The sequence below is a fragment of the Centrocercus urophasianus genome, unplaced genomic scaffold (genome assembly GCF_019232065.1).
Source record: "Centrocercus urophasianus isolate 14NV4802_14NV808 unplaced genomic scaffold, USGS_Curo_1.0 seq_20, whole genome shotgun sequence".
Taxonomy (NCBI): domain Eukaryota; kingdom Metazoa; phylum Chordata; class Aves; order Galliformes; family Phasianidae; genus Centrocercus; species Centrocercus urophasianus.
The window spans coordinates 10,583,006-10,608,914 of NW_024884756.1; the positions used below are offsets into that span (position 1 = coordinate 10,583,006).

At 41.1% G+C, this 25,909-nt stretch overlaps 4 protein-coding genes across 4 annotated transcripts in view; 3 read left to right on the forward strand and 1 right to left on the reverse strand.

The window, feature by feature from the left end:
* Positions 1 to 340: 340 nt before the first annotated feature.
* Positions 341 to 7,269, forward strand: CUNH2orf69 (chromosome unknown C2orf69 homolog). Its single transcript, XM_042822172.1, has 2 exons — positions 341 to 643; positions 1,932 to 7,269. The coding sequence occupies exons 1-2, from the start codon at positions 341 to 343 to the stop codon at positions 2,769 to 2,771; spliced, it is 1,143 nt and encodes a 380-aa protein (XP_042678106.1). The 3' UTR covers positions 2,772 to 7,269.
* Positions 7,270 to 11,232: 3,963 nt separating this feature from the next.
* TYW5 (tRNA-yW synthesizing protein 5) lies at positions 11,233 to 16,662 on the reverse strand. The gene is made up of 8 exons (XM_042822173.1): positions 16,421 to 16,662; positions 15,462 to 15,616; positions 14,621 to 14,690; positions 13,740 to 13,784; positions 13,106 to 13,243; positions 12,403 to 12,490; positions 11,775 to 11,891; positions 11,233 to 11,621 (listed from the first exon to the last, which is right to left on the reverse strand). The coding sequence occupies exons 1-8, from the start codon at positions 16,505 to 16,507 to the stop codon at positions 11,365 to 11,367; spliced, it is 957 nt and encodes a 318-aa protein (XP_042678107.1). The 5' UTR covers positions 16,508 to 16,662; the 3' UTR covers positions 11,233 to 11,364.
* Positions 16,663 to 16,806: 144 nt separating this feature from the next.
* On the forward strand, positions 16,807 to 21,214 carry MAIP1 (matrix AAA peptidase interacting protein 1). Its single transcript, XM_042822372.1, has 5 exons — positions 16,807 to 17,124; positions 17,840 to 17,911; positions 19,217 to 19,343; positions 20,524 to 20,674; positions 20,954 to 21,214. The coding sequence occupies exons 1-5, from the start codon at positions 16,807 to 16,809 to the stop codon at positions 21,030 to 21,032; spliced, it is 747 nt and encodes a 248-aa protein (XP_042678306.1). The 3' UTR covers positions 21,033 to 21,214.
* A 4,004-nt stretch (positions 21,215 to 25,218) lies between these two features.
* Positions 25,219 to 25,909, forward strand: part of SPATS2L (spermatogenesis associated serine rich 2 like) — a 136,135-nt gene continuing 135,444 nt past the window's right edge. Inside the window, exon 1 of the mRNA XM_042822566.1 lies at positions 25,219 to 25,240. The gene's annotated coding sequence lies outside the window, so the exon portion shown is untranslated. The remainder of the gene's footprint in view (positions 25,241 to 25,909) is intronic.

Below are 25,909 nucleotides of genomic sequence, written 5' to 3' on the forward strand. Positions count from 1 at the left end.
CACTTAGCAAACACAGGACGAGGCCGAAGGGCCGTGAGCAGGGCATGCCAGCAAATACTCCCTTCAGAGCCCTGCTGACAGGTACCGGCGCGCAGAGGCGCGGTGAGGAAGAACGCAGGCGTTCCCACCAACTGCGCCACCGCGCCACACAGCCGCCCCTCGCTTCCCTTCCCGCTCTTTTTCAAAGTTCGTGACGTCACCGCCGAGGCGCGGCCGTTACGGGCGCACGTGCACCGCCCTTTGAGGGTTCCCTCAGGGGGCGGTGGCACCGATGGGCGGGCCGTGGGGGTAGCGCGCAGGCGCGCTGTGGGCTGGGCTGCGGGCGACGGTCGGCGGCCCGATGAGCGGGCGCTGCCGGGCGGGCGCGGCTTCGCTGCTGCGGGGGCTGATCGGCCCCGCTGCCCTCGGCCTGGGCGGGAGCATGAGCCTTTGCGGGACGCCGGCCGCCTGCGCCGCGGGCCCCGCGAGTGGCGGCGGCGGCGGCTTCTCCTCGGCGCGGCTGAGCCCGCCGTGGCTGCGGCTGCCGGAGGTGACGGGCGCGGAGCCGCAGCGGGCCAACGAGCTGCTGCTGCTGCTGCCCCCGGCCCCGCGCGGCCCGACGCCGCCTCAGCATCACGTCGTGTACTTCCCGGGGGACGTGCAGGTACGGGGCGGGGTGCGGGGCCGGGAGCGGGGAGTCCGCGGCTGAGGGAGCCGGCCCTGCCCGCCGCGTAGAGCTGAGGGGAAGCGTCTGTAAACGGCGCTCGGGGCGTCGCTGCTGGCGGCTGCGTCTGGGGCTGTGTCAAAGCGTGTCTTCGCGGAGGTGAGGGAATTGGAAAAGCGGGAGCTTTCCTGAGCAGATTTGTGGATAGCAGGGAGACTCGGGTGCTTCCTAGGTATTAAAGACCGTGCCTGTAAGGAGGCACGTGTTGTCCCTAAGGTGACAGACGTCGGAGGGGCGCCGCAGTGTGCGCGGCAGTCACCCGTGGCACGTAACTTCCATTTCAAGGGTCAGAAGACCCTTTGGGCTGCCGCTGCTGCTAGTGCCTTGTCCAGAGCTTGTGTTGTCCTCAGTACGTGTAACTGATCCGTGTTCTCTAGTGTTGGGGATTCAGGGTGAGGATCATGCATGAGAAAACCGATTCTTGAAGATTCAAGTCTATTGTTTGCCTGTAATAGGACAAACAATATTTCTGCAAGTAGAGTAAATACATTATAATTATGTGTTTTGGAGCACTTTTCCTGTAAATAAAGTTTAAAGGAGCTGAGCTTGTTTAGCTTGGAAATAAGAAGTCTACAGGGACAACTCATTGTGACCTTCCAGTAGTCAAAGGGAGCTTACAAGCAGGAGGGGGATTGACTTTTTACATGGTCTGATAGTGATAAGGCAAGGGGGAATGGCTTTAAACTGAAAGATGAGAGATTTAGGTTGTATTTAAGGAAGAAATCTTGATTCAGAGAGTAGTGAGGTGCTAGCATGGGCTGCCCAGGAAAGCTGTGGATGTCCCCGTCTTTGCAGGCAGCCTCTGGTTGGATGGGGCCTTGGGCGGACTGATCTAGTGGCTGTCAACCCTGCCCTGGTAGGGGGTTCGATCTAGATGGGCTTTTAAGTTCCTTCCGACGTTAGCAATTCTGCTTCTGTGTCATACTAAAATGAGTAATACTTTAGTCTTTTTTTGGAGTAATATTACAGAAATGATGTGTACTTCAAGATACTTATTATGTTGATTTTGGGGGTGTAAAAATATGTGGTAAAAATATTGAAGTAGAAGAAGTAAATTTAAATGTAGCAGTTTCTGTAGCATGTTTCTTGTTCTCAGAGCCTAGCAAGAAAGCATCTTTGTAATGCGAAACAGTTCCCTTGGTCATGATCCCTTCTTGTGAATGCACTAGATGGAGCTGAGCTGTTTTTTCAATGTAGTAATGCGTCTTTTCTATTTTTAATTTTTCAGAACTATTATGACATCATGTCTTGCCACCCAGAAAACTTTCAGTGGGAGCACTGGAGTTTCGAAAATGTTGCTACCATACTTGCTCACCGATTCCCTGATAGTTTTATTTGGGTCGTAAAGTGTTCTCGAATGCACTTGCACAAATTCAGTTGTTATGACAACTTTGTGGCTAGCAACATGTTTGGAGCACCAGAGCACAGCACCGACTTTGGAGCTTTCAAGCATCTCCACGCGTTGCTAGTTAATGCATTCAGACTCTCTCAGAATATTCTGCAGTCCCAGACAACCGCGCACGGTTTCAGCAAGGATGCAAAAGTATCTGCTCGTAAATCAGAGCCGCAGTCTGTTCCTACAGCAAATGGCTGCTCATCCACAGAAAGAGAGAAAGATTGTGAATGCTCTAATAATTCCACCATGAACTTCATTATACCATCTGCTGTAGGTGCAGTGTCGTTTACTTTGATCGGCTTCAGTAAAGGTTGTGTGGTTTTGAACCAGCTGCTTTACGAGCTGAAAGAAGCTAAGAAAGACAAGAATACCGATGCCTTCCTAAAAAACATAAAAGCCATTTACTGGTTGGATGGTGGTCACTCGGGAGGAAGCAACACTTGGGTTACTTATCCTGAAGTGCTGAAAGAGCTTGCACAGACAGGAATTGAAGTTCATTCTCACGTTACACCATATCAAGTGTTTGACACAATGAGATCATGGATTGGGAGAGAGCATGAGAAATTTGTACAGATACTTGAAGAATTTGGTGTGGAAATAAATGATCAACTACATTTTGCTGACGAAGTTCCCTCCTTAGATAACCATTTCAGAGTTCATGAAGTATTTTGAGACTGTCTCAATAGTATATTCATTGCAAAAGCACTTTTGATGTGGTAAATCCTGTTATCTAGGTTTAAAGCTTTGAGCAGATGCTTTCTGAAGAGAATACTAAATCAGGCCTGAGTTACTAATAGCTGCCATATACCATTTCAAGTAGCTTCAAAAGGAGGACATCTGCAAGACGTCATCATTTGATACCTGGAAAGAAAAAATGCTATGAAGAGTTAGTCTATAAATGTTTTCTGTTGTGTGAGCATTTATTGTTAAATTATTGACAGAATTTTTAGTCCTGAATGTCTACAGTCATATGCTGCCTTCAACGGGAATTTTAAGTACTTGAGACTTTCACGTGTCTGGATGGGTCAACTTAGTAGCTTCCAGGGCTAAAAACTTTGGTCTCTGTCCATTATTTTCTTTATTTTTTTGGTGTAAGATAATGATTGTTAGAGCAATCTCGGCTCTCTGTTTTGTTGGAAATTGTTTTCTTTAGTTATCTAAATCTTCCAGTTTTATAGCGTTTCTCCTAATTGAAAAGAAATCACGAGTATTTACCTTTGGAACAATAGTGCCAATCTGTTTTTCTTCTTTGTGAGCGCCTTGCCTTTTCTGTGGCTACAAAGTTTCCTTAACTCATTGCACAGCATCTGCTTGTGAATAGCCTTTTCGCCTGGGAGCTTGAAGATTTAGACTTAGCTGTGTTGAGTGACCAAGAATGTTTGTAAGGGTGTAGTTTATTGCTGTTTAAACGTACCTTCCTATTGTTTTGATTGACTTCTGTAAGGACCAGCAGTCATATCTGCATTTTCAGCTCAAGGGGTATCCTTAGCCCTTCTGATCTGGGACTGGTGGAAGTTTTTGTTACAAACTGCAGCATTAGCGTTCATCTAAATCAAGCCGTAAGTACGTAATGTATGAGAAGTTGCATTAAAAATTTTAGGCTGTTGCCTGTAGCTATTTTGTAGTTCTTCTGTTTGTAGAACTGTTCTCTCCTTTCCACATATTGCAGCAGCTGCTTGTAGAGCCACCCAAAAATCTATATTCAAAGCTCAATGTTCTACACATCTAGAAATTAAAAATGAAAAACAAACAAACCCAACACCCAATTCTAACTAAAAACAAAGCCGGACAAATCTTGCTCTTGCCTTGAGCCTGAGTATTTTTCAACATGAAAGATGGAAGTAATGCAGGATTTTTTTCAGTTGTAAACAACTTTTTCTATTTATCTACAAATAAATGTTTGTGAATCCTTAAAGACAATTGCAGCTTTTACTGATGAACCTTGACATAAAATGGCTTTGGATTTCTTGAAGGGTAGAAATATAAAAGCAAGTTAGTGAAAATTGTAGAGACAAATTCAGTTCTGAAAAATATTTTTTTATTCAACATTGCTCCCATATCCTTCCCCCTTATTTCTTGCTTCTTGTTATTCTTAAGCTGTGGAAGGAAAGACCTGGGTCGTCTTTCCTCTACTGGGATATTTTGAATATGCAGGTTTCACTGGAGATGTATTCTGACATCTCTTGCAATGTTGATGCACATATTAATGACCACTGAAGAATGAGAAAACTTTGTTGAATTCAGAAAACTTTTTTAAAAACTCAAAATATCAAGAGCAAGAAAGAATTGTGCATACTTTACACTCATGGAAGGGAGCTGTCAGTAATTATGAGGCCATGTGTACCACTTTGATCAAAACTAGAAATAAGCTATTTTAATTGCTGAAGAAAAGAGCAACATGTAAACCAACTAACGTAAAGGAATCTGACATCTAGTTGTATCTATGTTTGGTTTTCTTGGAGATTTTGTTCAACTCTATTACCATTTTAGTGAGATTCTAAATACTTACCTGTTGTAAAGAAGAACTATTTTGGTCCTTTCGATGACCCTTGCATCATATGTTAGGACTCTTTTCTCTAAAGGAAATGTGGACCACCTTAAAAATGGTTTTAGTGGTCTCCACATGCCTGCAGATTGCTTGAAATATCTTTTAAATTGAAACAAACGAACGTATCACTGACCTTGTTCCCTGTCAGTTCAGCTTATCTGCCAAATTAACCAGACTAGTTTAGATATGCTGAGACTTGCCCTACCCAGTAGCAGTGCAGATCACAGACCCATTTGTAGACAATTCGGTGCCAGCCAAAACAGCGGGAGAGGGTTGGTACAAGCTTTTGAAAACAGCTATTAAAATATTGGCATCATCTTCAGAAGTTCCTGAGCGGTTGTCCTTTTGGTGGAGGTGGCTTACAATAATTTGGTAAGCAAAATCAGCTCAAGCATTGCTGTGTTAGTTTGAAGAATAAGCACTTTGTTGTAAAGCTAATCTTACTGTGAGACTTCATGTTGTGGAGGGAAAACTGCCTGCTTTCTTCATTCTCTAATAGTTGTAATGCTCTGTTGGATGTGCCTCATTTATTACAAAGCATGCTAAAAATGATATGCAAAGAATGTAGAAAATAAACTATTTATAATGGGTGAAAACACTTCAATGTGAGTGTAAAATGATTAAAGCTGTTGAGTTCTGTGCATTATGCTTTGCCAGGTGTTTGTGGTGACCTAGTTTAAAAAATGATTTGTTTCAAAGCACCTTTTTTTTTTTTCTTTTCAAAGCAGGCTTTGCATTAGCATAGTTGGCATCCATAATTCTAAAAGAGCTTCCTGGAAACTTGCATATGTAGGAAAGCTGTTGTGAAGTACCCAAGGGCTGAACATTTGTATGTTAGGATGAAATGGGTCATAGTTTGCGTGTGCTTGTTTCTCAAGGTTAACTGTAAAGGCAGTTTTTTAATATGCTTGGATGTAAATGCCTAAAGTTGAGTGGTTTTCATGCTTGCTTGCACTTATATGTCTGAGTGGGGTAAGGAACGTTACAATGTCCTTAGTCAACCAGGTATGTAATAGCTGGTATTCTTCATATTACTTGCTTGTTTTTGGACAGTAGGAAAGATGTTCTTCAGATTTTGAGGAATGCTAATACGTTTTAAGTCACAGCTGTTAAAAATCCCTTTAAGACAGTGCTCAGTTCTGTGAAATTGTCCAGATTACACGTAACATAAATGATTCTACTTTGAGTGCGTCTTACATACTAGAAACTTAGCTAACTTTTTTCCTACCAAAGGCTAAGGGGTGATGTAGTCGCATTTCTATAGATGCTTCTGTAATGAATTGGACCCCAAAGTCTGAAAGGTGATTGAGGGTCCAAGACTTAAAATGTTACTGAAATCTTTTGTTCTCCCGGTGTTAACATCTTTCTGCCTCCTAGTGTAAGTTAGCACTAGCACTTTATAGTAAGCTGTTCTAGCTTAATAAATTCACATTAATTGCTGATACAGAGATAACTAATAGGAGTGACATGTATTTGTTTCCTCCAGCCTCCCCACCTGGTCTCTTCCAAATAATTCATTCAATTATAAGAATACTTCAGACATGTATAATATTCTCTGTCCGGGTAACTTAAGCTGTTTTGTAAAAGTGATTCTGCAATAACACTGATTAAAAAAAATATTGGAAAGATGGACGACAGATGTTCTGTGAAAAATTATGGATGACTCAACTGGTTTTGTATTGTTTTTACTGAGTTTCCATACAGGACTGACATAACTGTATAATATATTAATCATAACTGTAGCTTGAGGTATTTGTTGCATTGTTTCTTGATAACACTGAAATAATCTATAGTGCCACATGTGTTTTAATACAGGATATATGGCAATGTAATCGGTAGCAGATAAGCTACAGTGAGTAGCAGTCAGCATAGATGTTGTACTGAGGGACATGGTTTAGTGAAAATGTTGGTGACAGGTGGATGGTTGGTCTGGATGATCTTAGAGGTCTTTTCCAACCTCGGTGACTCTATGCTTTTGTAGTTGCTTTAGCAGAAACCCTGTGTTGAGCAGTGCTTTGGATTCCTTGTGCCATAGAAGCCAAGGGCTTCACAGCCCTTCTTGTAGCAACATAACTGGTAACCTCTGTGCTCTCTTGTGTGCCCTACTTTTAGGTACTGCCTAGCAGAATCTACAAATGTAAATTTTGTGAGGGGTGTCCCTGTACAAAACAAAAAGCAAAGGCTCATGTCTCACACTGCAGTCTGCAGTCTTTGCAATCTTTCTTTCAGTGTAAGATCATACAACACCTGTGTGGAGGAGACAGATGCTGCCTTTCCCAGTGCCAGATAGACACTCCTGACTGAACTCATTTTAGCAGCATTAATAGCATATTTCAACTCCTCCCACTGACAAAAAAAAAGAAAAAAGAAGCCCACAAAGATTTATACAGTACTGGCTGCTCCACATCATTGAGATTCACCATGGAAAAACTGATTAAGGCAGGCATTTTGCTTAGAGTACTTCAGGTTCTAAAATAGTGATGGGTCTGAAGTAGTTTCCTGCCTTTGGGGTTTCATTACACTTGTTTCTTAAGTGACTCAGGAAGTGCCAGATTCTTTTTAAGCAAATGATCAGAAAAACATCTGCTAGAAAAAAGGGAAAAATATTTTTTTTTCTAAACTTCTATGAGCATCTAATATATTTAAAAAGCAGCAGAATGCTACTACTCCAATTTTCATATAAATTTTTATGAAAATTCCCTTTTCAGTAGGTTCTCAAAGAGCACTTTTAGTCAGGGTTGTTTCCTCTGTTAGACTTGGCAATTGAGAGCTGAGTTGTTTCTAGTGAAAGTGCTGCTGCAAGACAGAAAGACTGCCATGAAAGGTACCAGCGGTGAAGTGCAAAATGGGGCTCTTCACATGTCCCACAACAGCCTTCAGTTATGAAGAATACTCTAGCCTGACATCAGGTGAAACTTGCATCCCTTACAGAACATCTGTGTAGTTCTTCTTTCTCATTTGTCTTCTTTAGAACTGCATTGAGTTTTGTGATGGAAGTTTTAAGCAATTCATGTATTGCTTGACATCTGAAATGTAAGTGCTTTCACAGCAAAAATTGTACAGTGCTGTGATCTGCCACAAGCAGTAGCTTCTGAGCATTTCTGGCCAAACATAGCATCACATGTGGAGCTGTTCATTTTGCATGGTTGAGCAGTTCTTTTAATCTTTTCAATTTGCTCCTGGTTCTCATAGCAATCACCAAATAAAGAGATAATTGCTCTCAGAATTTCATAGCTGCAGAGATCAGAATCAGTCCCTGGTGCTACAGTCTGAGTCAAGCCCAAATAAAATATGGTTTTTTTAAACACCAAAAAAATAAACACGTAACAATGATTTGAATAACACTAGAGTCCTTGGTAATGGAATGATATTATAGAGAATTTCTTATAGAAATTACTGTCTTTGAGCATACATCCCCAACACCTGGATTGTCTGCATAGAAACATCCAAGTGTCCCAGATGTGTAAGGGGACACTTTGGCAACAGGAGGAAAGAATCTTTTAAAGCTGTAAAGTAAGACATAGATATATATGTAATATATACATAATATAACCTTTAGTATGGTAAAATCATCCTTGCCTTTGTCAAGCTAATAAACTCATTATGAGACTAACAATGTGAATGAGGCAAATAGTTTCATACTGCATATTTGAAAGCAATTGCAAGTACTTCTGATGCTTTGTGAAAGCCTAGTCTTTTTAAATTAGGCATTTAACATAGACTCTACATCACTCCTGGAGAGAACCAGGTTGTTGAGTGAGGTTCATCAAATCTTCAGCATGCGTGTGGTGGGCAGAATCTTGATGCTAAAAGAATATATTGACATCAGTTTTGGCATTGGATTCTTACTACCAGAAACATTAAGAAAAGTGCTTAAGAAGTGTTTCTTCTGAAGTTGTGTGTCATCCTTGATATCATGCAATCAAGGATAAGTATTTTTTCCAGCTATTTTGTTGTCATGTACTGGATTACACTCTAAAAGCATTAGTTGAAATTCACTCTAAAAATTCGGTTACTACTGACTGCAGATACTGTAAGTATTTTGTCCAGAGCAGTCTGCATGGGTAACTAACCTGCTATGTGCACTGCTAGAGTGACTGTTTTGGATGTCTAAGATTGTCAGCAGTTATAATTGCCACAACTTCATGTGTTTTATTGTGGAATGATCCCATTTTGCTGTAGCTCCCTAAAGAATGAACTTCCACAGAACATTAGTGGCTCTAACATGTTATTTTAGTCACTGATTTTCAGTGTGGCTACAAGTATTCTCTCACTGTGTTAGCTGGAGATTATTTCTTTGATACTTTCACCATTCACTCATCACTACTGCTTACTTCATAACATCTACCACAGTGGTTAGAAAGCACCAAGGGCTTTTTGTTTTGTTTTGTAATATTTTATTTTTTAACACAAACTTCAGTATTTTTGTCACTAGAGAGATTATGCTCAGATTAAGAAACTACACTTTTAAACTGCTTGGTTACTAATTTAATAGCATTTCAGAGCCATGTGTTCCATATGAATTGTTTAAGAAATTCAAGAAATTGGTTCAAAGGGATAAAAATGGATGCTACTGACAAAATAACTGCTGTGCTGATCTTCTCACTGGTCTGCATGGAATACTATTTGTCTTTCTCAAATACGTGCTTAGATCACTATGGATTTACTGACTATCTTCTCAGAGATGTGAAAACAAGAAGAGTCCTGGGGAGGGAGAAAAAACCCTATCCTCACCCACATTTCTCATAGCACACTGGAAGAGAAGCATGAGCAGGGCTGGGTTACCACCTGCTGATGGTCACAGTGAGATGACCTCATTTGCTGTCATATAAAAATAAAATTAAAGTTGGTAATATGAAACACAAGTAGCTGCACTTCCTATGGCTCTCGGCTGACATTTAATTCATGATTATCTCTGCCCAGCCAGATATGTATTTTCCAATCCAAACTTCACACTAGCCCAACAAGTGAATTGCAGCTTTTCTGCTGGGCTACCTCCACACTAGTAACTACCTCCAGAAAACCCAGAGTTTCCCTTTTTATACCCGAGTGTTGAGAGGGCCTGAGAACACCAAGCTACTTTGCGCCTCTTTTGGCAACAGAGAATCAAGAAATGATAGAATGAGGGCTCAGCACAGTACTGCCTCTGTACTAACATAATGAGAAGCTGCTGATGGTTAGAGTTAACAGAGCTGCAAAGGCACAATGCTGGAACAGCTTTCTGTATCCTGCAGGCTCTTTGAGCCTTTCCATTTACTCCTAATATACAAAAACAATCCATGTGTTGCCCTTGACATTACAACTTTGCCAAAGCCAAGAAGCTTTCCCAGCCTAACAGACACAGGTTCCATCTAAGCAGTATTGTACAGGCAATCCTTTAAAAAAAATAATAATAATTAAAAAAAAATTCGGGAGACCTGTTTGTGATCCTAGATTTAAATTCTACCCACAGCGTGCACAATGATGCCCATCAGAATCGCTTGACTGAGTCAATTCAAGTCTATTCATTCCGCTGGCTGGGTGCCCATTCACACGGCAGCAAGCTATTTTCGCTGAGTTAAACTGCCAAGGAGAATAGGTTTAGAGAAATAATGGGCACAGTGTAGCAAGCCCCTGCTTCTCTGGAGAGTTTCGGTGGTTTTATTTTTATTTTTATTTATTTATTTATTTATTTTTGCAGTGCTTTATTAGCCCTACGTATCTTGTCTAAGAGATTTTGAAAAGATACCATTCTCTTGAAAATAGCCGCACTGCTGAAAGTCACAGAGTGACCTGGATGTCAGATAAATACTGCATCCCCAAAACTGCACAAATAACAGACATTTTAAAGGGGCAATAGAAACCCTTTCTGTGACATGTCCACCTTCTTCTACATGGCTTCTGTAAGCACAGATACGTTTGGCTGCCAAAAATATCACCTGCAAATGTAAGATTGCAGCCTCCTTTCATATGGTAACATAATGCTTCTCATATACTGCTCCCAACAGCCCCTATATCTCCTCCAGCATTACAATCATTTCAGATTTTCCTGCTGTAGATTGATGGATTTGTGGGAAAGCTAGTTGCAAGTGTTTTAGCTGCAGAAGCAGAAGTGCTGCCTAAGTGCACTGAGGCAGGGACTGTGGTTGCAACAGAGTTTCCTGCATAATGCCTCATTCAGCTTGGAAAGGGATACATCATCTACCTCGTGGTCAAGCTCCTGCACTGTTCCCATCTCAGCCTTAAATTGTGCTCAAAATTATATGGAGTTTCACCACAAGAGGGAGCAGAAGCTCTCCACGCAGGCTGAATGACAGAGAAAGAAACCATAATCGTTACAACCAATGGCTCTATTGAATGCCGTATAAATATCTACAGCTTTCCTTAACTTTAGTATAAAGGAGGCATTCAGGAAGACGTGCAGTTATTTCTAAGCGTACATTCTGCTAGATCTGTCCAGATACCAAAACTTCCTTTCAGGAAAATGTACATAAATAATTTCAAAATGAGATTTAGAAGTGCAGCCACTGCAGATACGTGCTTCACTGTAGAAGTGGGATTGGGCACATCATGAGGAAAAAACAAAACATCCTACAAGGTCAACAGTTACGTATAACAAAGTTTATCAACAATGCTTTTTATCCTTACAGAAAGAGAATTTGTGTAGACATGGACAGTTCCTATATTAACATATAGTACTCTACTTCCACAGGAGATTGTGACTTACAAAGTGTTATTTTATCCATAATCATTCCTATAGGCTTTTTCTTGGATCCGTAACACCATTCTTCGAGCATAGAAATCCCTGTATTCTTCAGGTAGTTCTTCAAGTGTTTTCAAGGCCCTGTCCAAGATCTGTATTGCCCTAGAGGCTGCTGTGGGATCTTTATTTCCATAAGTGTCACTCTTGTCGTAGCATTCAGCAGGAAGGTGTTTCCAGAAGACATTCAGTGCCACTCCAAATTCCTCAGAAATTACATTGTGGAACCACATAGCTGTGAAAGAAAAATGTCTAAAATGAAAATTGCAATCTGAAACTTCCCTGTGACTCATGACAAGTGTCAGAATCACCCAAACTAATCCTACCTGAGGGAAAGCTTCCACTACTGTATTTACTATATTACAGCCAGGAACTATTTGTTACTTACCTGGAATAAATAACACATCTCCTGCTTCCAGATAACATTGATAGCGCTTGGCTTTCACAAAAAGTGGGTATTTCTCAAAGTCTGGGTTATCAACATCTAGCACCTCTGATTTGGTACCTAGAGAAATTTTCAGAAAGAACAAAAAAAAAACAGAAACAAAGCATTAATACACTGCTGGAAATGGCAGATCTTGAGTCCAGTTTAGTATTGTTTGTTGTTCTGTAGCTCGTCTAAAAGCCAGGCAAATCTGCTGGCACCTCTCATTTACTGAAGACGAATATTCTCTTGTCTGTATTTCTCCTGCAACTGCAGCCTTATTAACACTAAACGACACTTCCACTGACATATATAACATCATTTCAAAGCTGAACAGAGCGCAGTACTCCACAGTTAAGCGTTGAAGACAGAACCAAGTAAAGCTGCAGGGCTCATTTGCAGGTTTCCTAACTTGCATCACTAAAATTCTTGGCTTTGATCAAAGCAAACTGCATCAGAGGGACCAAATCACTTCTCACAATTAAAGTTATCAGTTACAGATTGTTTTCCTACAGCGCAACACTTACAAAGTGGAAGGGCAACTATGAGCAAACAGAGCAAACTCTGAATGAGATGTGTGTGGCATGCATACCTGATAAATATAAATATGGTACATCTCGAGGACTATACAGAACAACTCGTTTTCTACCTGTTACTTGGATTAAGAAGTTATCCATTACCTGAAATGAGCATAGAAAGAGATGTCAGCCGAAAGTTAGGAATGAAGAGTATTAAATCCCTCATATATAAGGACTAGCTAAAAATTTCCACATAGTTAATCTAAAAAACATAAGAATGTGAGCAACCTCATCCCTTAGCTGCAGAGTCTTTAAAAATAGTGCATTTGAAATAAAACAACATTGCTTTCCAACAACTTTACTTTTTTCCCTTGTACAGGAATCAAGTTCTTCCATCATAAACCACAAGGCTCACCACTCTTTAGATACATAAAACAGCAAAATATAATGCGAAATACATTTTGAGTTCTTTTTCAGTATTACCTCTACCACATTTTGCTGAGTTTCTGCTGATAAAGATTTTTTAAAATCTTATTTACAATGCAAAAAAACCTATTTTTCTTACAAATACATTTATCTGGAATTGCACTGTATGACATCAGAGGACCATCTTATTTGGAATCTACCACACTGCAGCAACAGACTGCCCAAATCACTGTACAGTTACCTATGAGAAGTTTGTCATTAACAGAACCTCGTCAACAGAGATGTGTAATTTAGTATCCCAACCCCACAATGCCATCTGCAACATTTGATGCTAACGATATTATTACCTACATCATAATGTGTCCATAGCTGCAATCCTGCTGAGCTGATGCGGAAGACACTAGAGAAAAACTGTTCCTTCTCAAAATACTCTGGAATCTGAACATCTTCTGCCAAAACAGGAAACTGTTTTCTGATATCTGCAATATCCTGAGTAAAAAAAGACAAAACTCTCAGAGAATCATTTATGCATGCTAAAATAAGGTGGCACCTTAGCATCATTTCCTGTCATGAGGAACATGGGGTCAGAACTTTTTTCAGCATTAGCAAATAACTTCAGAAAACAATGCTTTTCAGTTGTCATTCTTTCAGCTCAGACTCAGCCACCAGTGGTAATAAAAACAGACAGAGCTGCTGTGAACCATGACTGCTAGCAATCACACTGAAAAAGTGATCATCAGAAATGCTTTTATATTAGATTACAGCAATGGCTAGAGAATAGAATATAAAGGATATACTCTTCAGTGATCAGCCAAGTTTTCGTAACAGCAACTGTTTTGGACACTTAGGTTTAAATATTCTGACGTAAATCCACTCAGATTCCTGGACCAAGTGACCGTAAACAAATGTTATAGCTATACCACACAGCCAGGTGACAATAAAAATTGCAGCCTCAATATCAGAACTGCAGTCTCAAGTAACTCACCTTCCTAACATCTTCACCCACTGATCGCAAATAGTACTTCTCATCCTGTAGATAATACACAAAGATAATTGTTCTGGTTTTAATATGAGTTAGAAAAACACTTAAGAGCCTACGTTTTTTCATTAATCCAATGTAGGCCTGTAGTAAAATATACAAATAGATTCACAAATTCAGCTACTTTGTTATACTTTACTGCTCCCTGCAGTTCATCTCAACAAATGGGAAATGTAAATTAAGTGAGGAGTAAAGTGGGAGACTTGTCAGCTGCTTCAGCATTGCTTTTCTGAATTCAAAGGAAACGCAGATTACAACTTACATTCTTCAGAACACTGATGTTGGAAGATATTTCAATTGGCTTCAAATCATATGGCATCCTATGTAGCATAAGCAGTGAAAAGCAAATTTGCATTTAGAACTGTTTGCTTGCTAATTATAATTATCTGAAAAATCCAATTTGAACATTGTTGCACAAAGATTGCCATAAGTTCGCTACTCAAAAAATTTATTACAATAAATCTGTGTTTGTATTTTGATAGCAGATGTAATCAAACTCACGCATCTTGAGTTTTCTTATTAAACACCTGAAGTACACAAGTATTCTAAAGCAAGGCTAGATTTCTCAACTTCTTGATGGAGCTTCTGCTGCTGTCAGTTAGGTTTTGATAGCAGAAAAAGGACCAGCGAAGTTAACCATACCATATGCACGCAGAATAATTTCCACGGAAAGAATTCTTTTCCCTCACGTTTTTCCCTTGGCTCCAAGCCACTCAAAATAGTTAACTCTACAATCCAGTGCTTTAGTGGACTAAGACTTCAAATTAATTTATTTTTTCCCCTCCAAGTACAAAACAGAGAAGAAGCTGTGATACCAAGGAAGTTACCTCAGAAAGAAAGTAGTCTTTGTGTTTGACTTCAGCTGCCCTTCGTACAAATACATCAAAAGGCAGAGTTCTGAAATATAAACATGGAAATTCATACAGTCAACATAACAACACATGATCTAAGTGCAAGTCTTAAAATCATAAGCTTTCTCACCTTATCTAGTGTAACTGAAAGTGCAACATGTTTTTTATTTATTAGTTTATGTTATTTAACAAAGTGACTAACCAGTATTTGCAGCAAATGTTTGAGGAATTCTGCTGAGACAGAAATCCTGCATTTACAAACTTCTCTGCTTTAGTAAACTGTCCCCAGTACAGCCCCAAGCAAGCAAATCCAACAGCCACTGAAGTCAACAAGAAAAAAAACAAGTTCTGACTTTGGTTGAACATCTGTATCCTGTCCACTTATAAGTTCACTGCAGAAAAATGAGAGCACAGCTCTGGAACAGATGAAAGCATACTGGAAGCATACTGGTGCTGCCCTTGCTGACCATCGTCTTCTCATCCCCTACACTACACTAGCACCAGCACTCCTCTGAGCTATGGTGAACCTGCTCACAAAGTCAAAACAGCAAAAGAACATCCAGATTTCTGCACTTCCAGATCCAATACAAAGGCAAGGCAGCAGCACGATGCTGACAATGGAACTGCAGTAATACTTGCAGCACCAGTTCTAAATTGTGGAACTTCACATTAAGACTTCAGTGTTTCTGTTTTTTTAGTTCTACTTATTTCATTTTCATTCTACTTATTTAGTTCTACATCATTTCAAGTTTTCACAGTTGCTTCTGAAAGTGACAAACATCTGCCTCTAAATACAAGAGATTTGGGATGGAAGTACCTATACACAAAGTTCTTACTGAGGAAATCCATCTGTGGTACTGCAGAAACATGGATCTTTACTTCCTTAGATCCTGCAGCTTGGCTCAGGTAATCTACTGTCCATTTGGTTGTGCAAGGGCCCAGCTCCATTCCCTTCAGCACAACTGGCTCTCTCTAAGGAGGGAGAGAAAGAGAAACAATAGCAGAGAATGATGTTTGCATCCAATGGTGCTGATGGGGAACAGAATTATTTTTTCAATTTGCCATCTGAAATCTGGGAAGAAAACAGTCTTACTCCAACCTGGTGTCAGATAAACTAAGTATACGTGAACAGCTGTATCAGGACCTGCAACAATGTCACAAATGAACTGCTTGAAACTGAACAACGTGAATGCTGAACGCTCAGCAAAATGTGGGAGATCACAGGACTGCTTCTGTAGTTCCTGTTTTCCCAGCTGGATAAGGAAGGTTATGGAGAGGCAACAACAGCATTAACAGCCGGAGTGTTCTGAGACCACTGAGGAATCTAGCTGGCCTGAAGAACGGCTGCAATCATTCCCCTGCTTTGGAGGTATGGGCTGCAAGCTGTAATAGCAGTGTATGTTCTCGTGAAAGCAACTCTTCCCTCTCGCACTGAGGCTTCTAGATGCCGATACCCACAAATAGGTTTGGTCCATTGTACACATAAAGCCCAATAGAGAGGGTCTTTTTCATTCAGTCAGAACCTCAGAGGGAAAAGAAAGAAGAAAGAAATAAAAGGAGTCGCGGTGACAAAACGACAGAAAGCAATCGCATCACCGGCGATAAATACAATCCAGCCACCAGCGGCGTGTCGGAGCTCTGCAGCAACGCAGGACCGAGCCTTGACTCAGGCATCCGTGTTCAGGAGGGCTGCACGACGCCTGCTGCCTGAGAAGGCTTCGCTGGAACCCCCGCCGCGGCCCCGGCACCCCGCTCCCGCCGCGCCCGCGCCCGTACCCGGGGATAGACGTCCCGCAGGAAGCGCTCCCGCGTAACGCCATCCAGGCTCGGCACCTGCACCACGGGCTGCTCGTACCGCTCCATAGCCCCTACCACGCCGTCACGTCACGGCCGTCGTCCGCCGCTCCGCCGGGAAACGAGAACCGAGCGGAAGTGTTCCCCGCCTCCTGCCGCCTGGCAAGGGCCAGGAGACGGAGCCCTCTTTTCCGCTCCGGGAGGTCGGCTCTGCGAGGAGACGATGGACGGCCAGGCGAGCCGGTACGGCGCGGCTCCGCAGCCCTCCGCAGCCCTCTGCAGCACGGCGGAACCGGAGGCGCGGGGCGTGTTTCCGGCGGAGCGGCGCTCGAGCGGACGTGCCGGGGTCGGGGGGCACCGCCGCCATGATGGCGCTGCGCGCTGCTCCCCGGCGCGCACCGTGGCTGGCGCGCGCGCTCCTGGCGCCAGGGGCGGCCCGCGCAGCCCCACTCACAGCGCGCGTCCCGGTTCCGTCGCCGCCGGGCCCCCTCCCCGAGCTCCCCGCCGTGCGTTTCGCCAGCAGCGGGACGCAGGGGACCGAGGGAGAGGGGCCGCAGCGGCGGGTGGTGGTGGTGCGCATCACCAACCCCCTGGCCTGGCTCCGTACTCGTTTCTACTACCTGCTCATCCGCCTCTACTTCGACTCGGAGTTCAGCATCGAAGAGTTCACGCGCGGCGCCAAGCAGGTGAGACCCGGCGCGCCGGCCGGTGGCTCTGGGTTTAATTAAACAGCGGCGCAGAGCGGAGGGCGTTCAAGTGCCTCGGGACTCGAGAGGGAGCCGGGCAGAAGCACGCCGCGCTGTTTTACTTTGCCCTTCTTTTCTCGTTAATTTTTACGCGCGGTAAAAAGCTCAAAGCACGCTGTCAGCATTTCTCGTGTGCGCCGTTTGGACACGCTGAAGGGCCACTGCGTGTGGCGCTGCCTACAGAGCTGAGGAAGATAGGAAGCTGTGTGCCTCCGAAGTGTTGGGACTACAATAGATTCAAAACCAAATTATTTTAGTCCCGAGCATCTGTTTTGAGTGGGACTGGGAGGTGGCCTTGGAAGGGGCTGGGCAGGGGGGCAGTCAGGGAAGAGAACATGGATCGTTTGAATTGCTCAAAAAAAGAGTAAAAACAGCTGCAGGCTATTGTGATGTTTTCACAGAAGGGCACTTGTTTGCCTGTTACCAAAACTGTTGTGCTTTAAACGAGAATGGGAAGAACTCTTAGGCTTTTACCAGTTAACAGAATCCCTTTTTTAATGCTGGAATGGTTTTGTTCCAGTGGTGATATACCCTGTAAAGGTTGAAGTCTTAAATCGTGCAATGTTTAGGTAGCTTGTCCTATAACACTGTATTTGCCCAAAGAGTAAGCAAACCCCAAGTAATTTATTTATGTATTTCTCTTTTATTTCTGCAGGCCTTTTCCGTTGTTTCACAGCTGTTATCTCAGCGAAAACTTGACCTGCTGGATGGCCTGGTTTCAACAGAGGTAAATACTTCCATTTCTATTTCTGCCAGTTGATGTTTTCTATTATGAAATAAAATTATGATGAAAAAAATGTTCTTGCCACTAAACATAGGGACCAGTTTCCAAAAGGATTTCTGGTGTACCTGTCATTTATGAATTCCAAATTGCTGATGTTGTCTTGGCCTTCCCCAGGGACAGAGGTAGCATATGCATCAGTGAAGAGGAGGAGGTGCTTCAGGGCTGCATGTGCCCTGTTCCTGGATTTCAGCTTGGTTTGTGCTATTACCACCAATGCCTTTGCTACACAATTTTTGGCACAGTTATAGTGCATCCCTGCTGGATGCACTAAATATCTTACCTCCTTTCTGAGCAGAGTTAGCAATAGGCTGTAATTTTTTTTCTACAGATATTTTGAAAAAGTATCTCCTTTTCCTCTGTTCATCTTAAATTCTTCAGGTGATTGGGGGTAGCTCATGATCAGAGTGTGCAGGAGCCAAGACTGGTACCACACCACTGTCTTGCTCTGGCCGGTGAAATTCATACTTGCCATGCACTGGAAGCTAATGTCCTCTGGTAAAGATGCACATACTTCCATGCAATCTCTGAATTTATTTTTCAAAAGTGGCAGTTCAGGTTAGGATTAAAAACTGAATATGAGTTGAAGGTGTGCTACATGACTTAGTCTTTCCTTGTGATGCCTCCTTTTGTGGTGCTTGAGGTGATGCTTCTATTCTGCTAGTGCACCACATCCTTTCTACGTAACACAGCTGTGTACATCTTAGGATGCTCAAAAGCTGCTACTGTGACTGTGATCTGTAAGTTAAGTCCTAAAGGAATGGTTTTCCACTCTTTACTGATTGGCAAATGTCTAAACGTTTTCCAGTGGGAATGTGGATCCTGAAATGGCAAAGTTAAACTTAGTGGTAATGGAACTGATTTACAAAGAAATTGGTGAGAACTGAGAAATGATTGAATCAAAACGTAAGGAATGTGCATATAGCGAAGTCAGCAGTGCGAAGGCAGAGTAAGTATCTTTGTGGAAGCAAACTAAACTGGTATTTTCTGGACTTATGCATTGCTATGCAGCTCCTGCTTTGACAGTATATTTTCTAAACATTTTCATCAAATTGAGTATTAAATGGATCTTGTTTAGTATGGTTAACTAGGGCTTGGGAGTGCCCAGTGCTTTGCTCATTCTTGCTCTATGTTTTACAATGTTAAACAAATGTTATTCCAATATAGCTCATTTTATTAACTGTTATAGATAATAAGGTTGCTACTTCAGCTTCCTAATGAAGAACTAAGCATGAGTTTTTCTGAACTTAGGTACTTCAGATGTTGAAGGAAAAGATTTCTTCACTTTCTGAGAACCATAGGGATGCTTTAGCAGCTGACATGGATGCAATCATGTACACAACAGAAGGAGATGTTCGCATTTACTATGATGATGATGGTATGCTACAATTCTAAAACATTTCTGCAATGGGTGGTCTTTTTCCTGGCTTTGCTCTCTGTACAAGTGCGTTTTTTTAATGTTTTTCCTTTCTTGTTCTTTTGCTTGTAGTTCTGTACATAGTTCCCTAATTTCTTTTTAAATCAGAACTCGATACTGTTTGTAAATTATGGTATTGTTTTGACTTCTGTGTAGGGGTTTTGTTCATTCCTTTTTCATGACTTTGACTCTCTGTTGTTAGTCCTTAATCTCAAAGCACTCGAGCAGTGACTGTTCTATATGCAGAAGACTGATTGCTTTAGCAATGAAAATACATACATACATAGTAATTAAAGCTGGATAATGAAGGACATTTTACTGTCTTCACTACTATTCTGCTTTCATGGGTGTATAATCAATGGATATCAAGATGTTACAATCACAAAATAACCAAGAGAGTTAAACAAAGTGGGCTATGATAACAAAAGAGAATAAATGGAAGGCTTACCCTTATGCTAGGCTCACCACAAAACACCAGAAGGCAGGATCTCCAGACAAGATCCTTCCCTACTGGTAGCCAGCTCTTAAATAGGTCTAGGAGGAGTGGAGCCTGGCTCCTCCCCTTCCAGCAGCACAGCTGAATTGCCTTCACCTGTGCTCCTGTGGCTGATTGATGGCTCGCCTCAGGTGATCAATCAGAGGTTCAGGCCGTGGCTCAGCAGTTCCCATACACATGGGATATAGTTACAGAACACTGGTTATTTTTTTTAAGCTGGTGTTAACCTCAAACAAGTTTTCTTTTGTTTAAATACTAATATTGCATGCTGTCTTCTGTCAAACACAGTTGAGGTGAGTCTTGGAATCAGAATTTCAGATTTTCAAACCAAGTGAGCTTTTTTTTTCTTGCTTTTGAAGGTAAAGTTTTTTTTTCCCTGTTCACTTCTGAAATTTAACTCCCTTACCTTTTTTTGTAGTATGAATAGTTGGCTTTTGACTTTGTGATAGCCAACTTTTTTATCCAGTTAGATTGTATATGTTCTCAAGAGGTAAGTAAAGCTCATAAATTGCATACCTTTCTCCTGATTGTATTTTTGTTACTGCTTAACAACACAAATACTGCTTTAAACAGCTTTATTGTTAATTATTCTGTTATACATTTATTCATAAACATGAAGTCTACATTATGCTTTATTTCTAACAGGAAGAAAGTTTGTTAGTATCCTGATGCGTTTCTGGTATCTGAATAGTGCTAACCTACCTGATGAAGTACCAGGTGAAACCAAAGTCTTCCAGATTGTGTTTGGAGATGAAAGCACAAAGGAAAAAAGGCATATTTTAACAGCAAACTATGAGTAAGTTTTCTTGCCCCTTGTGTGCTAGCTGTGTGGAAACTAGTTTGGAATTGAAACTGTGTGTTCTGTCAGTGCAGAACACGTAGTAAGTACTTAAAGTATGTAAGCAATTAATATATTTTTTCCTCTTTGGTGCATAAGCATCGTTCTATGAGGTTTCATAGGAATAATACAGAAGTGAAGTATTTCTTTCCTGAATTTCTTCCTTGTTGATATTAGTATCTCTTTAAAGATTAAGTAAATTTAATGACACTTTGATTACTTTGTTGTCTTTTCCAGGTTCCAAAGGGAATTTACAGAAGGAGCAAAACCGGACTGGACAATTACACGAATTGAACATCCAAAGCTATTAGAATAAATGCCTTCTGCGGAATCTTTATGTTATAAATGTTCTGTTGTTACAAATATCAGACGTTTTGGTCTATTTTTTTTTCCCTCTTTTCCAAAAGGAGGGAAGAACTTTGTATGTTTGATTTATCCAAAATTGTTTCTGAAGTTTACACTATGCTGAAACCTTGCAATAAAGCCTTTTCCATGGAACAGGCTGGTACAGATTTAATTGGTACTAGTGCTCATCCAGGGCATTTAGATGGCACATTTTCACAAAGGCCAGTATAATGGGGATGTTGACTTCTTGTGTATATATGAAGAAAGAAATGGTACTACAACCCTTTCATGGCTGCTGACCCTTCTAAATTACCTTCATATATTTTTTTTCCCCAGGGACTGTGCAGTATGTAACTGAATAATATGCAAGATGAAATAGCAGTAGATGGACTTCTTAGATTGTCTATCTTCAACAGTTCAGTTTGAGGTAATGTCATTATTGAATGTATTTGAGATTAGGAAACTTAGAGCCATTATTAGTGTTTGGTATGAGATTGGAATAAAAAAAATCTCGTTAACATCACCCTGGGAAAATGGATCGTAGATTTTTTTTATAATAAAAATGATGTTCCTTTCAATTCAGTAACTCACAGATAATTCCAAGTTCAGAAGTTTGTGTTAGAATGATCAGTCTAAAACTTGAATTTAAGAGGACCTGATAACGTAGCTAAATGAATTCTTGAAACTGCTTGTAGAAGAAATGAGGAAATCATTATATGAAGACATAGAAAATCTAAAATCCCTTTTAGATTTCTTGTACAGTTGTTAGATGGTAGTGGGCATAAGTGGGCATAAGGTGGTCAGGGTGCAGAGGGGAGCTGTGTTTCAGTACTGGCCACTTCTGAGGCAGTTCAAACCCCTTCATATGCTGTCAATATCTCTTTTTCAGTTAGACTGTATTGTGTTTTAGCTCCAAAACCCTATGGGTTGACCTTGAGTTTCCCTTCTGGTGCTTTCTCCCAGCAGCTCCAGGTGGGGCCATTCTCCACGGCTTTGGTGTAGAGCACATTTTTTACATCTCACCTTGTCCAGGTTGGCTCTAGGGCTACTGCATGAACTATCTCCTGTTTAATTTGTACAAAGGCTTGTTGTTGCTCAGGGCCTTATGTAAAATCATTTTTCTGGGTCACTTGGTAGAAGGAGGTTACGGTCAGACTGTAATCCAGTGCATGCATTGTCCAGAAATCCACAACACATAAAAAAGCTTGTGTTTCCTTTTTGCTAGTTGGTGGGGATGTAGAGGTTATTTTGTTGATCACATCTACAAGGATCTGATGAACTGGACTTCCTGACCCTACTTTGCACTGTGATTCTCACTTCTGATTCTCAGAATTGGGCTATATTACTAATTATATATATTACATGTTATGTATGTAATGCAGTACTCTTTTTGCTAAGACTTTCTCCATGTTTTGGCATAACGAAGAACTGACTTCTCGGTTGGTTTTCTGTAGTTGTGAGATGAAACCGAGTACATTTGGAGGGACTGAGGATTTGATGAATGTAATTTTCTCATAGATCACAACTAAGGTCAAGCAAGATGAGCATTTCTTACAGAATTAATCAAATGATGTGCGATGAGTTTGTAATGCAAGTCATAGTCTGTAGCCTCTGTTCCATGGCTCTCGTTCCGGAAGTAAACATTCCTTTTTCATAGAAGAATGGTCAGTGTCAGAACTGCAGTGATAAGACTTGTTTGCCACCTTAGTACTGTGCTAAAAAAAGTACAGACACTTGTCTGGACTTTCAGTGCTTATTATTGCCTGAGTTACGATGATTTGCATGAGTTGTATGTGAAGAACATTGGTTCTGCGTGGAACAGATAGCAGTGAATATTATGACTGTACCAAGCTTTTACATTTCTTTCTAATCAGAACTGAGGTAGAGATCTGTGGTAATGTGGTGGGGAGAATGCCAGTGGTCTTAGAGTTTGAGCTCTTTAATTCTTTTAGTTGTCCGTGGGGATTTTTCCACTCTTTTAACTATAGCTGGTTTTGAAATATGCTTTAACGTTATCTCCAGTCATTTTGAATATATTGGTATCCAATACTGCAATTATTTTAACCTTCTAAATTTTTTCTTCTTGTCTGAAAATCTCTGATAAGAGCATGTTAATTGCGAGACTTAAACCAGTATTATTCATTGGGTGGTGTGGAAATAGTTCTCTTTGTTCTTCAAGGTGAAAATAAATAAATAAATAAACCTCCTGGCTTTGCATTGCCAGCCTAAATGTAGCTGCTCCAACCACTCTAAGGTACAAAATGGGTTTAGTGTATTCAAGCTAACTCCTAGTGAATATATTGGTAGATACTATGAAGACTGTCCCAAGTTCTCGTGGCTAAAAGGATATGGAGTTGTTTTACATAGTTCTCATCCAAGATTTACAGTCAAAGTTGGGGAGGAATATTGTCCTTTTACTTCAGTGATTTCCAGTGATGTCACTCAAACAACTTACCCAAAACTGATACAAATAATTTGTGTTACAAAGCTTTAAAAAGAGCAAAAGATGCTTTGCTAGAGATATTTTCCTGATTTAGAAATAAGCAATAGACATTCTAAAGAAGTGCACGTACCATGCTGTGTGTGGTTTTGCTGTGCTTCCTGCCAAAAATAAGGGGAAAATAAAGTAAATCCAGGGTTAGTTCTCGACTTAAAAAGAATAAATATATATTGAAGAATGAATGTACTGCCCCAAAACTGCTGAAAGGGATCACTAGAACAGTGTGGGCTTCTGTGTCACAGCATGCGTTCTTGCTCCTAAATTATCTTGCTTACCTTGTCTTAGACTTCACTTTAGAAATATGTTTGGATTTGAGTGTGCTTTATTTGCCTTCCATCTTTTCTGACTTCCACTTTTTTCCACTTTTGCTGCTGTAAGTCACGGGTAATTGTAGTTGTGCTTTACAGTCTATGCATCCCATACATACAAATCTAGAATATTTGCAGACTTTTTCAAACAGGCTGTAGTAATTCTTGAAAACACTTCTTGTTACTAGGTTTGTTAGTGAGTTTTAGGGTAATATCCATGCCTGTTAGTCGGGCTGAAGTTACTGATTCGTTTTACACAGAGCCTTGAGGTTACAAGGTGTCTGGACTAGGACTGAACTGTGAGATGTAAAATACCACATCCTTCTCATTGAGTAAAATGTGCTTCTTTAGGTTCGAACAGGGTTTGGGAAGACTACATTCATCAGAAACTGTGGACATGTTTCCTGTTACTGTCACTGCTCAACTGTAAACAGCTGCTTGGTGCATTTTCAGTTCAAATCCAACTAGGTTTTGATGAGTGTCAATTCTGGCTAAGAAAGCCCCATTAATTTGCACATCTCACCAGTAGATGGCCTTGGTTACACAGCTGGGAAGTGGCTAACGTTAATGAATGTAAGCAGGATAAAGGATAAAATGGTAGAGGTGCTTGCTCCCATTTGAGAGCTGTTTAAGTCATTTAGATTTAAGAACATTAATCTTGATGTTCTTACGGGCTTTCATCCTGAGTCAGCCATAGCGTCATCTCTCTGTGCAGTGCCAACCTATTTGGAAGTGGTGATTTCACAGCACAAAAGATGAGTTGTAGATGTGAATTCATTCAGGCACCTCAGTGTCTGACACAGCAAACCTTAGTTTTGTATTCACATTTTAAAGTATGTTTGTCGTGTTGATTTTTGTTCTTTTCCTAGTGTTGTTCTGATTAATTTGGAGTCTACATTCAGCTTTTTTCAGTCTACGAGGCATGTTCAAGTGTAACCTGGCCTTTACAGGCAGTTACACTTGGTTATTTTCAAGTCTTATCAGTGCAAAATTGCTCAGAAGTAAAAATCAATTGTTTGCCCTTCAAAAGTGAGTGAGTTTAGTATTTCCCTTTAGCTGTGTTGTGGTTAAACTTGTTTTCTGTCTGATGTGCTCCAGCCACATTGGCTGCAGGTTGGGGGCCTTTTAGGTTCTTTGCAAGCTGTGTGCTCATCATGTCTCTGGCTTGCATGGGTTGGGATACAAGCACGTGTGCTAGAGAAGTGTTTTTGTTTTTATTCCTCTTTCACGTGTGGATCTGAAGCCTCAGCTTATAAGCACTGCACCAAGCACAGGAAGAGGCATTTAGCTGCTAGCGAACTGAGTGTTGCTTGTATAGCTGTGCTTTCATTCTTCTAAGGGAGAAGCAGCTGGCCTAAATGGAGTTGCACAGTGAGTACTGCCCACAATAAGTTGTAGGGATATGCTTCCTTATCTTTCACCTTTTCCACTGTTGATGTGCTATTCTTTCATTTTTCTTACAATCCTGCTATATAGGGTTGTTGAATAGCTGTACAGCTGTTAGCGCTGTTGAAAACACTCCTCAACTCTCTGTCTCTTAAACATATTTAAATGATGTATGCTTTTTCATAGTAAGCTCCTATTGAAGATGGTGGGAAGATTGTCAGTGAGCTGTAATGGGAGGGGCGGAGTGTAGCTTTTTTGCTACCTTTGAAGTGATTCCCTCAGAAGTACAGGAGAGTTAAAGTTAGATGTGTTGTAGTTTACCTGTGTGCCACTTTCTCCCTCTTCTGTCACAGAACAGGACTCTTCATAGTGACTTTTGTTTCACAGTGTTTCAGGAACTGAGCGATGTGAACAGGACAAGCAAGCAAAGTACACATGTAAGCAAGGTTAGATCACAGAGCTGTCAGGTCAAGTGTGTCCACACAGACAAATCTAATGTTTTGGTGTTAGAAATTTTCTGTCTCCGATCTGCTAACCGTTGCACCTGGCAGAGGACATGGTGTTTCAGCAAGGACTTGGCCCTTTGCCTCAAGGATGAGATTTAGTGTGTGTAGGAAGCAAGTGTTGACTTAAACATTTGTCTAGATTATATGT

What these genes read in the sequence shown, in the direction of transcription:
- CUNH2orf69 (XM_042822172.1), top strand. Translation starts at nt 341, where the DNA reads ATGAGCGGGCGCTGCCGGGCGGGCGCGGCTTCGCTGCTGCGGGGGCTG. An exon ending in ACTTCCCGGGGGACGTGCAG is followed by an intron (nt 644 to 1,931) that starts GTACGGGGCGGG and finishes TTAATTTTTCAG; the next exon opens with AACTATTATGACATCATGTC.
- TYW5 (XM_042822173.1), bottom strand. Translation starts at nt 16,507, where the DNA reads ATGGAGCGGTACGAGCAGCCCGTGGTGCAGGTGCCGAGCCTGGATGGC. An exon ending in AAGACTACTTTCTTTCTGAG is followed by an intron (nt 13,785 to 14,620) that starts GTAACTTCCTTG and finishes TATTATCTACAG; the next exon opens with GATGAGAAGTACTATTTGCG. An exon ending in ACCATATTTATATTTATCAG is followed by an intron (nt 11,892 to 12,402) that starts GTATGCATGCCA and finishes AAATTTCTCTAG; the next exon opens with GTACCAAATCAGAGGTGCTA.
- MAIP1 (XM_042822372.1), top strand. Translation starts at nt 16,807, where the DNA reads ATGGCGCTGCGCGCTGCTCCCCGGCGCGCACCGTGGCTGGCGCGCGCG. An exon ending in TCACGCGCGGCGCCAAGCAG is followed by an intron (nt 17,125 to 17,839) that starts GTGAGACCCGGC and finishes TTATTTCTGCAG; the next exon opens with GCCTTTTCCGTTGTTTCACA. An exon ending in ATTTTAACAGCAAACTATGA is followed by an intron (nt 20,675 to 20,953) that starts GTAAGTTTTCTT and finishes TGTCTTTTCCAG; the next exon opens with GTTCCAAAGGGAATTTACAG.